At 44.0% G+C, this 16,720-nt stretch overlaps 1 protein-coding gene across 1 annotated transcript in view; it reads left to right on the plus strand.

The window, feature by feature from the left end:
- Positions 1 to 15,659, plus strand: part of GOLGA7B (golgin A7 family member B) — a 52,815-nt gene extending 37,156 nt beyond the window's left edge. The window contains exons 4-5 of the mRNA XM_056531164.1: positions 1,262 to 1,363; positions 15,319 to 15,659. Of these exons, the coding sequence (XP_056387139.1) occupies positions 1,262 to 1,363; positions 15,319 to 15,432 (216 nt within the window). The 3' untranslated portion in view covers positions 15,433 to 15,659. The remainder of the gene's footprint in view (positions 1 to 1,261; positions 1,364 to 15,318) is intronic.
- The last annotated feature ends 1,061 nt before the right edge of the window (positions 15,660 to 16,720 follow it).

The following is a 16,720-nucleotide window of genomic DNA, read 5'->3' on the forward strand; positions in this document are numbered from 1 at the left end:
CGTAGTGTTTTAGGTTGATGTCACTGGGGCACTTCAGCTAGGACTGGGAGCGAAGGGATGAGTATAGGTTTTTTTCTTGAGCACCCTATTTGCTGCTAAGATGTCTGATTGCGGGGGGGGGGGGGGTCTAGTCACTAGAACCCCACCACGATCTCCAGCCCGGCACCCCGGCATTCTGAACATTTATGTTTAGAATGCCGTCTGTGCTAGGCTTTGGGCGGCTGTGGTCATCACACCCCCTCCATTAATGTCTATGGGAGACATATTGAGGGGGCGTGATGGCTGCGATCACTTGTAAGTTGGCACGGAGCAGAGTTTCTTTCTGTGCATGTGGATTACTGGGGTGCCAGGCCAGAGATCCCAGTGGCCGGACCCCCACGATCAGACATCTTATCCACCTTTAAGAACATTTTCTAACTACTAAAATTTTACTTTGAAATGGGCTAAATTCTTTTTCATTTACCTTTAAAATCTGTAGCAACCCCAACCCTCCCCCCCACTTACTCACCCCCCCCCCCTATTGATTTCTGTCATCATAATACATCAGTGATTCCAATACCATGTCACTTGATCGCTGGCCAAAGCAATATCATCACAAGATATGTTAGAAATCTTTGCCCATTTACGTCCACTTTTTCGACATTGCCACCAAAACTTTCCTCAAATTCTTTCATCACGTTTACTTATTTGCTGGGAATTTATACATTTTGGGTTTACGTTGCATTCAATGTCTCTGAGTATAAGGAAATCATTGACTCGAGTGATTAGTTTCCTGCTTTTTTGTCCTTGTATTATGATTATATTTCCTAATTGGCACAGTGTGTGTCCCCCACATCATCTTAAGACTCACCATAGAGCTCCCAGAAGCCCCATTGATACAGCGTCCGGATCGACTCTTTACAGTGAAGTGCACTGGTTACATCTGAATCTGGACAGGTTCCCAGATCTCGAAGACAAAAGAAAGACGTTGATAATGGTTGGCTAAATAGGTAGAATTTCAGCAAGAGGGGGGACGGCTTTGGGACCTTCCCAATGCCTTAGGTTCCCGTTGCTGCAAAACTTTATACAATGCATGACTTGACTGGAAATGTTTGTGCTTTAAATAAGCTCCGTGGGTGGCTATTGTTTAGTAAGACAGTGTCACATCCCCCAGGTAACCTCCAAGAGTGGCCATTCAGGGGCTCATTGTGATGCTTTTCCCATGCAGCATCTTAAATACAGGATCACAGCATATTGACTAATCTCTGCTTTAATATTGAAGGTGTTGAAGAAAATCTCCAAATACATCCAAGAACAGAATGAAAAGATATACGCTCCCAGGGGCCTCTTAATTACCGACCCGGTGGAGCGGGGGATGCGTGTTGTATCCTTTACACAATAAATCCTCATTGGTGCTCTTTGTTAGGTAAGTGCTCCATTCGTGAGCCACTCCAAAAGATTTCAGTTATAACATTCCTATGATACATTTTATACAACATAGTTCCTTCCAAAATGAAAAAAAAAATTTAAATGAAAAAAGTTGTTCTCTATGAAGTAAATATAGGAAGTCTATAAATTCTTAGTTATCTTGTTTCTTTTAAAAATAATGAGTGAATGGAGAATATTTATGTAGTTATACTTCAGGGAAATACTTCAGGGAATGCATCCTGGAATCCACTGTGAAAGGGGTATTCCCTAGTTATTTCAAAAGGATATTCCATTAAGGTCTGTACATCCCACCTATGGGTCTTGCACCTATGTCAAGAATGGATACCCCAACCTTAATTTTGCCAGATGAAGTGACCACCTCATCCCTGTTAAAAAAAAAAGTATAGAAGTTGTAATTCATGTGCACTGTTCCCTCTATTCTGTTCTATAAGAGCTATGGAAATAGCCAGAGGTGTGACGATCACCTCTATATACATCCTATGCCATGATAAGGCAGGTGACGTCTACCTTATTAGGCAAAAATGCAGTTGAGGGACCCCTATTCTTGATATAGGGTCTGGTCCCAGAGGTGAATATTAGAGAAGAGTAAATCAATTCTAAATGAATCAAATTTTCTTTAAATTTCCTTAAAATTTGGAAGTTTTCCAACCCAATGGCCTTCATTTACTAAGCTAAAACCGACCAGTTTTTGTTGGGTTATTTTGGTGCAGAGCGTCTGCGACATGTCCTATTTATTAATTAATTCACAGAAAATCCTGTGGATAAATGGCTGGAAATTTCCACCTAGAAAAAGCTGGTCAGAAAATGTTCCCGACTTGTAAATCTGTGAATCTCCATAGTAAATAGAGAGGAATCCTGCAAGTCTGAAACAACATTTCCCACTAGTAAAAACCTGACACTCTTAGTAAATGAAGCCCATTTATTTTTATCTATTTCAGGTGCATTTCAGGAGCAGGGACTCCTTTTAGTTGTCCCTGCTCCTGTTCACTGGGTGGGGAATTATGCAGTGTTTGCACCCGATACAAAGTTCCTGCTCATGTATGTACTTTCCGTCACACCCTATGCCAGTAGCATAGGGCACCAAAGAATGTACGTAGAAGAGCAGGGACTGCTGTCAAGGGCGAGAGTCCTTGCTCCTGTACATTGTATCAGACCATAGCAGACCACTTACACTCTCTAGTGCAAAGCACCCAAAAAATAGGTGAGGCAGAATTAGCATGTGCCATCAGATCCTAATCGAATCCAACATCTTATTTGGGGAAACTGACTCAAAATGAATCCTGCTCCAGGTCAGCCATATATAGTGTTGTCTTCTGATGGACCATTTTCAACTGGGACGCTAGTAGGAAAGTCTCATCTCTTAGGGGTCTCAAACTCCCAGTCCGTGGGCAATTTGCGGGCCGTGGAACGAAATTTTGTGGCCCGCACAGCGATCTGGAATTTGTATCACCCGTCGCCCGGGACATGCAGTTCCAGACGCCGGGCAAGTTATTTCTTCAGGCATTTAGCCTTGCTTCGGGCAAGCAGGGCTAAATGCCCGAAGACTTCACACACTTCGGCAAACTCTGCTACATGGGACCCGGTGCACATATGATGGGGCAACCAGTCTTGCCCCGGAACTTCTTGGCGGAGATGAGTAACGTCATCGCAAGCGCAGCGCAGGGACAACGACGTCCTACACAACTCATGCGATGACGTCACTTATAGTGCGCACCTCCTTTAGGAAGTACCCACAGGCAGATGTAAGAAGCGCAGTCCAGGTTGGGAATCTGTGCTAAGGCTACTTAATGTGGGGAATCTGTGCTAAAGCTACCTATTGTGGGGAAACTGCTACGGCTACCTAATGTGGGGAAACTATGCTACCTAATGTGGGGAAACTGCTACCTTCCTAACGTAGGGAGACTGCTGCCTACCTAATGCTTCCCCCAACCCTGCCCCCCCCCCCCCCCGCAGTAGCACCCCATCACTCCTCAGCTCATGCTATTTCTACAGGGGGGTAGAGGGAATGGAGGGGGGGGGGTGTTGCTGGTGGATGATGGGAGTACTACTGCTGGTGGGGGGTGTTGCTGGTGGATGATGAGGGGCGGAATAAAATGTTAATTATTCTGGGATATGTTCTGGGTCTCTAGAATGAGGAGTCAGCTGCATGCGCTGACAGCTGCCATTAGTGGCCGGCACTAGATGTGTAAGATAGAGTAACATAGGACTTCACCAAAGAGGGCACTCAGGGATATTCCTAGGTAATTTCGAAAGTAAATGCTCCTTAATAACATGATCTCTCCTTAAAGCTGTTTACTTCATTGCTTTACTTCATAATAAAAAAAATGAGATAAGAAGCACAGATAAGCAGATGGGGGGCTTAGCCCTCCATAGCTCCTAGGTCTTCTCCTAATTTATGTATGAACTCCCAGTGAACTTTTATTGCTTTTTGGTTGCTGTTTGTTGTTTTGTTTCCATCTTATACTATGTAAAAATTCAATATCTCTCTATTGTTTCAATTATGCAGAAGTCTAGTGGATGAATGTGTAATCTCACCACGTGTTTATCAGCTCTTACTCATACTGCAGCGTCCCTATAAAGCAAGTAGTCATTGTAGACACATTTCCTCCACTCTTTAATATTCTGCAAGATATCTTGTGCTTTAAACAGTGGAAATTGTTGAGTGGTTTCCTTCCGAATTCTAATATTGACATTAATATTAATACTGCAAGCTTCTTCTACAGAAGGGATGAGGATTTTCCATTTACAGAGTCGTGGCTACATAGGGTGCAGACGGAGCAGATGCTCTGAGTCTCTCGTGCCAGATGGGACCCAAATGCCCTTTGTCACATAACAAATGACAAGATGGAATATTATAAATCGTAGAAATTAGCTAATTGCCTGAAAGTCGTTTTGAGGCCAATTTGTTAGAATCAAGTGCCAGGTCTAAACAAAGTATATCCAAAATGTGGTAGAAAAAAACTGGATCTGCAGCGCAATCCACCAATCAGAAGCAGGAAGATTAGGTCATCTAGAGCCTCTTCATCAGATGTACAGGCATAGTATTACATACTAAGCCTGTACATCTGATGAAGAGGCTCTAACACTTCGAAACACGTTACGTATTGCAAGTAAAGATATAAATTGTCACGATTCGGCTGGCTGGAGGTGGATCCTCTGTGCCAGAGAGGGATTGGCGTGGACCGTGCTGGTGGACCGGTTCTAAGTTGCTACTGGTATTCACCAGAGCCCGCCGCAAAGCGGGATGGTCTTGCAGCGGCGGTAGCAACCAGGTCGTATCCACCAGCAACGGCTCAACCTCTCTGACTGCTGAAGATAGGCGCGGTACAAGGGAGTAGACAAGAGCAAGGTCGGACGTAGCAGAAGGTCAGGGCAGGCAGCAAGGATCGTAGTCAGGGGCAACGGCAGGAGGTCTGGAACACAGGCTAGGAACACACAAGGAAACGCTTTCACTGGCACAATGGCAACAAGATCCGGCGAGGGAGTGCAGGGGAAGTGAGGTATAAATAGGGAGTGCACAGGTGAGAATACTGATTAGGCCTGCTGCGCCAATCAGTGGCTCAGCGGCCCTTTAAATGGCAGAGACCCGGCGCGCGCGCACCCTAAGGAGCGAGGCCACGCGCGCCGGGACAACACAGACGGGGAACGGGTAAGGTACGGGAGCCGAGATGCGCATCGCGAGCGGGCGCGTCCCGCATCGCGAATCGCATCCCGGCTGGGAGTAATATCGCAGCGCACCCGGTCAGCAGGTCTGACCGGGGCTCTGCGAATGAGAGAACGCTGCGAGCGCTCCGGGGAGGAGCGGGGACCCGGAGCGCTCGGCGTAACATAAATGACTTAATCTTCTTGCCTCTAACTGGTGGATTGCACTACAGATCCGTTTTTTCTACCCCCTTTTGGATATACTGTATGCTGTTAGGCCCCCTTTTCTTTTCTCAGGTCGAAATAAAGTCAGTCTAAATTAGGGCTGCAACTAATGATTATTTAAAAAATCGATTAGTTGGCCATTTTTTTATCGATTAATCGGATAAAAAAAAGTGGGAATAGGTTAATGGCGGAAAGAGAGAGGGAATAGCAGCTGAAGGGTTAACAGGGGGGAAAGAGAGGGTCAGCACCTAAAGGGATAACAGGGGGGAAAGAGAGTTGACAGCACCTGAAGGGTTAACAGGGGGAAAAAAGAGGGGACAGCACCTGAATGGTTGAAGGGTACTCCGCCGCTAGACATCTTATCCCCTATCCAATGGATAGGGAATACGATGGCTGATCGCGGGAGGCCCACCGCTGGGGACCCCCACAATCCCCCCTGCAGCAGCCTGGCACCTCAGCAGCCCGGAGCTAAGTATTCTCTGAGGCTGATGATGGGCGGTGCAGGGGACGGGGAATAGTGACATCACGGCCCCGCCCCCTCGTGACATCATGTCCGCCCCCTCAATGCAAGTCCATGGAAGGGGCGTCATGCCCCCCCAATAGACTTGTTTTGAAGGGTGGGCAATGATATCCCAAGGGGCAGGGGCATGACGTCACTATGCCCCATTTCCTGCACTGCCTGTCAACCTGCTGAGGTGCCGGGCTGCTGCAGAGGGGATAGTGTGGGTCCCCATTGGCAGGCCCACCGTGATCAGACAACTTATCCCCTATCCTTTGGAGTAACCCTTTAACCTATGAGCCGGAGCCTTTCTGCAGGGAAGAAGGAGCAGTACACAGACCTTAGTAATGGCGTCCTCCTCCCTGCACCAGAAAGATCTGTCACTGCAGGGAGAATGGAGAACAGAGTTTCTAGCCAGACCCAGGGGGCTCCCGCGATGTCAGGACTGTAGGTGCCAAGGACCAGGAGGTGGCTGAACTCCAGGCCATCGTCCCACTTGTGGAGCTAGGCCGTAGGCCAGCAGTATCTTCGGGTAGGCACGAGAGAGAAAGGAGAGGTGGAGGGGAACATGCAGGGGCAGGGAAAGTAGTAGCTATAGTTAGGTTTTTCATGTTTCTAGACTTCACCCCTAACGACAGAGACCACACCCCCTAAGTATTGATTATTTGATAACGAAAATCATTATCGACGAATATCTTTAGCGATTTTTATTAATCATGTCGATTAATTGTTGCAGCCCTAGTTCAAATCAAATGTGCCTCGATTGCTTTGAAAAGACATTCCATCTTATACTATGTAGAAAATTCATTATCTCTCTATTGTTTCAATTATGCAGAAGTCTAGTGGATGAATGTGTAATCTCACCACGTGTTTATCAGCTCTTACTCATACTACAGCGTCCCTATTAGGCAAGTAGTCATTGTAGACACATTTCCTCCACTCTTTAATATTCTTCAAGGTATCTTGTGCTCTAAACAGTGGAAATTGTTGAGTGGTTTCCTTCTGAGAGACCTCACTTGGAGTATTGTGCGCAGTACTGGATGCCGGATCTCCAGAAGGATATAGAAACTCTAAAAGAGAGTTCAGAGAAGATACTAAACTAGTACATGGATTGCAGGACAAACTTACCAGGAGAGGTTAAAGGACCTTAAAGAGGCACTGTCATTGTTAAAAACTTTTCATATATTGCAGGACTCATTATAATATAACATTTCACAATATACAGCTGTTAAATTTTTTTTTTAAATTTTCACCTGAAATTCAAGCTCAAAATAGCCACCACTAGGGGTCGCCTGTCTTTTAGCCAGACAGACTAGTCTAGATTTTAGAGCATACTGGATACTGGCCGTAAAGCATACCGGTATCCAGTATAGGTGATTTCTATTGTGTATGCAAAACTACAGATAAAGGATGTGTGGACATGCTGGGAGCTGTAGTTTTACAACAGCTGGAGGCAACACTGCTCTAACACAGTTATTTACAAACATTGCAGCTTCAGTTGTTACTAAACTACAACTCCCAGCATGCTGAAATAGTCAATGCTTTCTCGGACTCCTGAATGACAAAGAAGTTGATTAGACATTCAGGAGTCTGTGAAAGATGAACGACACACATAGTGACAGCTATGCTGATTAGCATCCAGCTTTACTAGGAGAAGATAGAACAGATAGAACATGTATTCATAAAAATGCTGTACTTTTATCTAAAAAATCCTTGCACTAATTTTATTAAGATCTATTCTTATATTTATACATTTCATCCTGTTATGAATTCACCATAATGTCTTCTGATTACTGCAGGCAAGCTCCAAGCATCTTCCTCTGTGTAACATGACACAGCATAAAACCAGAGAGGAAAGGGTTACAGAGTAGAGAGTACTGATTGGCTGACTGCCCAGGCTTGCTCCTGTGAGGGAGACAGACTGACACGCCCCCTCCAGCCTGCACAATGAAGAAGTAACTCACCAGCAGATAAATGCTTATATCTCTGGATATATAGGTCAGAGACACGTAAAATTATATGCACATGATCAGGATTGGGTCCTGAGTAACATATCACTTTTTTCTTTTTTTTGCACTATGACAGGTACGCTTTAACATGTATTGAAGTAAGAAGAGACAGAGGGGATATGATAGAGACTTTTAAATACATAAAGGGAATCAACACGGTAAAGGAGGAGAGGAGATTTAAGAGAAGAAAAACTACCACAAGAGGACATAATGTTATATTAGAGGGGCAAAGGTTTCTGCGGTAATACCAGGAAGCATTACTTTACTGAGAGAGTAGTGGATGCATGGAATAGCCTTCCTGCAGAAGTGGTCGCAGCAAATACAGTGAAGGAGTTTAAACATGCATGGGATAAGCATAAGGCTATCCTTCATATAAGATAGGGATAAGCATAAGGCTATCCTTCATATAAGATAGGGATGGGCATAAGGCTATCCTTCATATAAGATAGGGATAGGTATAAGGCTATCCTTCATATAAGATAGGGATAAGCATAAGGCTATCCTTCATATCCTTCATATAGGATAGGGATAAGCATAAGGCTATCCTTCATATAAGATAGGGATAGGCATAAGGCTATCCTTCATATAAGATAGGGCCAGGGACTATTGATAGGATTCAGATTATTGGGCAGACTAGATGGGCCAAATGGTTGTCTGCTGACACATTCTATGTTCTATGTTTCTATGTCGTGTGCAGTAGGATACCCCGAGGTCTCCTAGGCTTTAGGTTTTTTATTTGAATTCTGTGCAGGATAAGGATCCCAGAGCTAGAAAAGGAGCTGCCAATTTGAGACAATTACCCAAAAGGAATCACAAAAAAAGTTTGGATTTGTAAAATTGCTAAATTTGGTGGAAATTTGGAATGAATTTGATTTGTGCCAAATAGATCTGCTCATCTCTAGTAAATGGTACATAATAGGTGGTGGAGGCCTTGTTGCAGATTTTGCGCTGGGGCTCAAAAGCTTCAAGTTATGCATTTGATCTCTGTGTATTCTAATATTAGGCAAAAACTAAAATGTCTTGTTCTTAAAAGGTACCTCTCATCAAATAAACTTTTGATATATTTTAGATTAATGAATGTTGAATAACTTTCCAATAGCATGTTAATGAAAAATATGCTTCTTTCTATTGTATTTTTCCCGATCAGTCCTGTCAGCAAGCATTTCTGACTCATGCTGGAGTCCTAAACACTCAGAGCTGCCAGCCTGCTTTGTTCACAGCCAAACAGGCTGTGAACAAAGCAGGCTGGCAGCTCTGAGTGTTCTTCTTTGTGAACAAAGCAGACTGGCAGCTCGTAGTGTTTAGGACTCCAGCATGAGTCTGAAATGCTTGCTGCCAGGACTGGTAGGGAGACCCCTAGTGGTCATTTCTTCAAAGTGGAAAATTAAACAGAAAGAAGCATATTTTTTAATAACATGCAATTGTGAAGTTATTCTGCATACATTAACCTATAATATATCTAAAGTTTTTTTGATGAGAGGTACCCTTTAAACACATAATCCAATAATAGTTAATACTCATCCGGTGGATAGGTAAAAATGATCAGGGTCCAACTATAGGGACCTCCACCAAGGTGCCCTGAGTATTCCATTTGATGCTTGTGCATGCTGACACTGTATTTAAAGCAGCCTATTGCATTAGGTGTGCACCATAAAGCACAAACTCACGCTACGCGCGCACGTGTGTGTGTGTGTGTATATATATATATATATATATATATATATATATATATATTTATACACACACACACACACACACACACTCTTGCTTGCATGCACACATACATAAACAGACCTGCACAATTTGCTCTTGCTCATTTGCTATGTAGTATCAGGCAAGTTTAAAACTATAAATCAGTAGGTAGCCATTTGCCCCTTTAATATCTGACACAGATGGGTCTGACTGAGGCTGAATGAATGAGTAAATGAAATAAAAATGCAGCATGAAGGAAGAAGAAATAAACTCTTAGTGTACATAAAATCTGAAAAATATATATAAAATAAATAAACTATAGTTGTTAAACTAAAACATTAGGGTGACTAACTAACTAGAGAATCCATAGAAAGATGGTAGTGCTAGCGTACACTATCATAATAATAATAATTATATAACCAATAAATTACACAATTTATTACAAATTGATGATTTAAAAATGAAAAAATCACCTCTAGCAGATATTGGCTGCCGTAAGCCGTTCTGGGAGAGTAGGATACCGAGAGTAATGCCCCTGCTATTGCGCAGTAACCGTCACTGAACGCGCCGCACATGCTACAGGGGAGGTCTGGAGAAGGAACGTGTCCATCCTATCAGGGCCGGTTTTAGGCTTAGCATAGACTTGGGCAAAATCAAAAGTGGGGCCCCAAAAGTCGTAATAGGGCACTAACCAGATTTGCACATTTTTGGTCACTTCAAATACCATAAAAAAATATCTTAAGTTATTGAAATGTCCCATCAAAACAAAAATGGTACCGATAAAAACTCTCAAATCACAGCACAAAAATGACCCTCATTCATCCCCATATACAGAAAAATAAAAGTTATAGGGATCAGAATAGTAAAATTTTATATTTTTGCATAGTTTTCCCACCACATTAGGTTGACAGCATAGTTCCCCCACATTAGGTTGTCAGTATAGTTCCCCCACATTAGGTTGTAGTTCCCCCACATTAGGTTGGCAGCATAGTTCCCCCACATTGGGTTGTAGCTCCCCCACATTAGGTTGTCAGTAAAGTTCCCCCACATTAGGTTGTAGTTTCCCCACATTAGACTGGCAGTATAGTTCCCCCACATTAGGTTGGCAGTATAGTTCCCCCACATTAGGTTGGCAGTATAGTTCCCCCACATTAGGTTGTAGTCCCCCCACATTAGGTTGGCAGCATATTTCCCCCACATTAGGTTGTCGGTATAGTTCCCCCACATTAGGCTGTAGTTCCCCCACATTAGGTTGTAGTTCCCCCACATTAGGTTGTAGTTCCCCCACATTAGGTTGTCAGTATAGTTCCCCCACATTAGGTTGTAGTTCCCCCACATTAGGTTGGCAGCATAGTTCCCCCACATTGGGTTGTAGCTCCCCCACATTAGGTTGTCAGTAAAGTTCCCCCACATTAGGTTGTAGTTCCCCCACATTAGACTGGCAGTATAGTTCCCCCACATTAGGTTGGCAGTATAGTTCCCCCACATTAGGTTGGCAGTATAGTTCCCCCACATTAGGTTGTAGTCCCCCCACATTAGGTTGGCAGCATATTTCCCCCACATTAGGTTGTCGGTATAGTTCCCCCACATTAGGCTGTAGTTCCCCCACATTAGGTTGTAGTTCCCCCACATTAGGTTGTAGTTCCCCCACATTAGGTTGTCAGTATAGTTCCCCCAAATTTGGCTGTAGTTCCCCCACATTAGGTTGTAGTTCCCCCACATTAGGCTGGCAGTATAGTTCCCTCACATTAGGTTGGCAGTATAGTATCGCCACATTGGGTTGTAGTTCCCGCACATTAGATTGGCAGCGCAGTTCCCCCACGTTAGGTTGGCAGTATAGTTCCCCCACGTTAGGTTGGCAGTATGGTTCGCCCACATTAGATTGGCAGTATAGTTCCCCCACATTAGATTGGTAGTATAGTTCCCCCACGTTAGGTGCAGTATAGTTTCCCAACATTAGGTTGGCAGTATAGTTTCCCGACATTAGGTTGGCAGTATAGTTCCCCCACATTAGGTTGGCAGTATAGTTCCCCCACATTAGGTTGGCAATATAGTTCAAACACTTACATTGATGTGATCTAAGGTGATACAAGGTGCTCAACTCCAAGTGCAGTTGTGCACCTACGTTGGAGTTGAGGCCCTGCACCTATGGATCACAATGTGGTTTCACAACTGTGGTTAATGTAAACAATGACATTAGCTAACCCTCAAAACTGATGTAAAACTGAGACATTAGCCAGTATATCCTTATATGAAGGACACACTTGAACCCGCACACCACGCCAAGGTTTCTCAGATGGTGCGGGTCCTATCAACTAACTTACCTGGCCAGATAAAAAAAAAAACAGGAACCGATATACGGCAGCCATAGGCAGTATAGTTCCCCCACATTAGGTTGACAGCATAGTTCAGCAAACAACAAAAAACGTGGTCTCAAATGGCTGGAGGTGCTCAACCCCAAATGCGGTTGTGCATTTATACTGGGGGAGCAGATCCTGACCTTATATTCCGTTGCTAAGGGCGATCCCCAGCATAAAAATGCATACAATGGAGGATGCCTGCAGCGGACTACAAGTGCCACAATAGAATCCTACACCAGATAAACAGTGTGGATGTGTAACAATTGGAATAATACAATACAGTACAGGAATATGGGTGCACTACTATGGTAGATGTATACAATGACATTGGCTATCCCTCAACACTGATGTTAAAATTGAGAAATTTGCCAGTGTATCCTTATATGAAGGACACACCAGAGCCCGCACACCAACGCCAAGGTTTCTCAAAATGGTGCGGGCCTATGCTAATCCTACCTGTGCGTGATAAGCAAAACAGGGGCCAGTGGGCAATTACAGCAGCATAGTTCCCCCACATTGGGTTGGCAGTATAGTTCCCCCACATTAGGTTGTAGTTCCCCCACATTAGGTTGGCAGTATAGTTCCCCCACATTAGATTGTAGTTCCCCCACATTAGGTTGGCAGTGTAGTTCCCCCACAATTAGGTGCAGTATAGTTCCCCAACAATTAGGTGCAGTATAGTTTCCCCACATTAGGTGCAGTATAGTTCCCCCACAGACATGCAGCCTTCAGCCATATAGGGTGTATGGCTGGAGGCTGTATGCCTGTGTACTGCCCCACTTCAGTGCTCCGTCCACCGCTCCTCTGGTCCGGGGTCACAATCTACTGCTATGGCCTATGGGCCATAGCAGTATGTCCTGGTACCGGAGAAGCGGTGGTCAGAACACTGAAGATGACGTACATACAGGTAACTTACCATGCCTGCGCGTCCTCCTCCTCGATGCTCCGCTCCTCCGTTCCTATGGGTGCACGCACGGGACATCACTGACGTCCCTGCCTGCCCTACCTCCTGGTTGCCCCTGCATTAAAGTTAACGCGGGGCTGCAGAAAGGTAACCGGGACATGCTTGTGTCCCGAAAAGATCTTTTGGGACACAGGGATGTCCAGAATGTGACGGGGCGCCCTGCAGGCTGCTCAGTAGTGGACCCCCCCTGGATCCGCCACTGAGCAGCCCATAGGGCTGTAGCACGAAGGTGATAGAGCCTCAAGTTTGAGGCTTGATTAGGGTGTGCCCAGGCTAACATCCCGTGTGTACGTCTATGATTTAAAGTAAAAAATGATAGTAGCGATCTGATTGGTTGCTATGGACGACTCAGCAACTTTTCTTCTGGACAGGTTTTGATAAATCTCCCCCTATGAGATTGCTGAAGATGGCTATTGCTGTAGCAGCTCCATAGACTTTACATAGAGTAGAAGTGCATAAAGCTTGACCATTGCTATTTAAACCGGGAACAAAGAATCCTATTCCAGAAAATGCTGGGGGTCCTAGCTGTCAGACCAAGCAATTATCTCCTATCCAATAGATACTTGATATTTAATATGACATCCATAGAAGTCTACAGGGCCATACTGTTGTCCTAATCTCACATGAACACAGATACATGATTCATAGCCATATCATTCTTCTGCAGAAGAATACCCAGATAATGTGGTGTTGTCTACATCTTAGTAGTATGAAACACTAAGGACTCTGCATCACTGCAAGGAATGAGCTCTATGCACATAGCATGATTTCTGTTTTTCCCCTGCACTTGAACCCCCACCTAGCATTTTAACCAAACCAAATTACCTGTGATTGAAGAATGTGCTGAAAACAAGTAAAAGTATACAGCCTGAGTGAGTGCTTGGTGTTTCCCCATTCTTAGATTTTGTATACTCCATGCACATAGCTTTAACTTATGCATTAAAGGGGTATTCCAGTATTTTTTTTTATTTGACTATGCTACAGGGGTTCATAATATAGTGTCTGTACCTGTGTGTGACAGTTTCCTCACAATTCTTCTGTGATTATCGCCCCAATATTTATTTTTAACAGCATACAAAATTACTCATATCTCGGGATTTCCCAGGTTGCAGTGCATCGAGACCTGACATCACTACTCAGGTGATCAGAGGGAGCCTGTCCTGCTTCAATTTTGCAACAGCTGTAGGCCCCCTGATAAGAAAACACTGTGTTTCAATGGGTGGGGTGGCTGATGTGTGGGAGGAATGAAAGTGATCTCATACTTACAAGCATGGAACTGTGGGATGTGTAGTTTAGAGAACAAAATCCAACAGGAAAATACCCAGTTCTGGCATCTTATGGTGGAGAACCGCTTTAAGACTAAGGGTGCATACCACGGTATATGTACCACGTATACCACGGTTTTAAGTCCGGTCACAAAACCGGATACGGGGCAAAAATGAGCCGAACCAGGGTCACTGTCTGACTCCGGTCGGCTCATTCAAATGAATGAGATCGGGGCTGGGTCTGGCTGGGATACGGGAGCGCCTGGTTTTCACATCTCCCAGCCGGATCCGGTCCTCTTACGCTCATCTTATGGTGTTAATGCACTTTTTGGAAGAGGAGCTCTAGACAGCAAATTGTTAAAGAGCCACCATATAAATGAGCATAAGACTTGTGAGCATAAGACAGGTATGATATGCTTTTCATGTATGATATGCTTTTCAAGGTATATTTATTTAGAATAGACCTCCAACACGATTATGTAGGTGACCTACATACGGATGTAGCAGAGCTGAGTGTACTGCAATATTTAACTGTTTAATATGGGCACCGTGTCATGATGACATGTCAATAGTGTTGACTGCAGTTCTACAGAAGACCATGGACAACACACAAGGATATTAGGTATAGAGTGACAAATGGCAAACTCTGGTGCATGGTTAGTCTCAGTTCTGGGGTAAATGGTTGGTCCATACAACAGGTTTCCTATTATAATATGATATTTGTGTTGTTGCTCATATGCCAGTATCATGATATGTATATATTTATAGACTGTAGACTTCCTTGTCTTATCTATTGACAGTTTGTAGGTAGATTGGCATTTTCACTGACTTTGATGGTTAAAAAAGGAAATTTGCCATTTAAGAAAAGTTTGTGTTTTTCTGTAAAATTAACGTTAAATATGAGAAGAAAAAAACAATGAATAATAATAGAGATGAGCGAAGTTACAGAGATTCGATTTGTCATGAAATTCTCGGCACGTCAGTTGCTGACTTTATCCTGCATAAATTAGCTCAGCTTTCCGGTGCTCCGGTGGCTGGAAAAGGTGGATACAGTCCTAGGAGAGAGTCTCCAGCCCACCGGAGCACCTGAAAGCTGAGCTAATTTATGCAGGTTAAAGTCAGCAACTGCCGAGCCGAGAAGTTTGTGACGAATCGAATCACTGTAACTTTGCTCATCTCTAAATAATAACATGGAAAGATTGTCTTATAATTTTCCTTGACCTCAACAACAAAGATTGAAATCTCCATCTATGAAGACCGATGCAGCAGTGGCAGCACCAGCAGCAGTGGCAGCAGCAGCACTACCAGCAGTACTGGAGGAGGAGGAGTAGCGGGTCGTGCCCGATGACTGGCAGAGAGTCCCTGTGGGGACTTGTACTGCCGAGACGATGGCCTTTCTGAAATAAGGAGACTGAGATATCAGAGCACACGGTTCTAGGCCCGTATGATAGTAGAACTAGGAAGGAAAAACAGTATTAACACCATAGCATTTTTTTTTATTGACTAACCTGAGCCACAAACTGCGATCATCTTCTGTTTTTTACATCCTGCCTGATATAAATATTTACCTGGTTCTTAAGAATCGATATACAATATGGCTTCCATGAGGATTCCCTTCCACATCTGGATCATGCAGTTGATGTTTTCTTCATCAATATGATGGTAATGAATCAATAAGAAGAAGCATCTAACATGAATGGGTTAACCATCTAGACTTTTACAACAGGTCAATCAGATGGGTCCAAAAAGTCACAATGAAGGGTACTCTAACCTTTAGTATGTCTCACCTATCCACTGGATAATGCTGAATGATAGGTCGGTGGGAGTCTGACGGTTGGAGCCCACATCATCAGAAGACTAACAGACGACCACCAGCCACAAGAGCATGACTAGAAGGCATTTAAATGGAGTGGTCAAGCATGCACACTACCACTACTTTTAATGTCTATTGCACTGAGAGAAATAGCAGAGTGAAGAAGAGTCCCATTCTCCATTATGAAGGGACATGTAGCACTTCTTGTCAAATGACATGTCATTGAGATGAATGACTCACAAAACCTATGAGCATATAAGGGGTTGTTTTATTTTCCCAAAACAGGACCACCAGAAAGAAGTTTTAGGAAATTAGAAAAGGGAATCAATGTCATTCTTATGGTGGTCAGCTGCAATACCAGACAAAGCTCTTGGACACAAGTGGCTCTGTTCCTTTTGTTTAATGTGTAGGCTAAGGCTAAATGGCGACTTTGGCCGTGACATGGGTCACATGACCAAAGATCACTGTATTGCTCTTCCTGAATCATGCTACATCCCAGCTAGTGAATAGCCACAACTGGTCAGCCCCGTATTCCAAAAGATTGTTGGGTTGCGGTCGTGGCCACTTGCAGAATGCAACATGACCCCATTCACTACATTAACTGCGATGTAGCGCAATTCAGGAAGAACAACACCTTGATCTTTAGCCTTGCAACCAGTTTTGGGGCCTAAGTTGCCCTAAAGCCCTAGGCTCAGAGTGGGAGCCAATTTTTCGATTGGTTTTTTTCTTTCACACAGTCACTAAACATGTCCTGCTGCCAAGTTCCTCACAAGAGGATGTTGGGATCAGCTCTGTGGCAGTTGAGTTACTTTGGCTTCCTATA

The sequence above is a fragment of the Hyla sarda genome, chromosome 7 (assembly GCF_029499605.1).
Source record: "Hyla sarda isolate aHylSar1 chromosome 7, aHylSar1.hap1, whole genome shotgun sequence".
Taxonomy (NCBI): Eukaryota; Metazoa; Chordata; class Amphibia; order Anura; family Hylidae; genus Hyla; species Hyla sarda.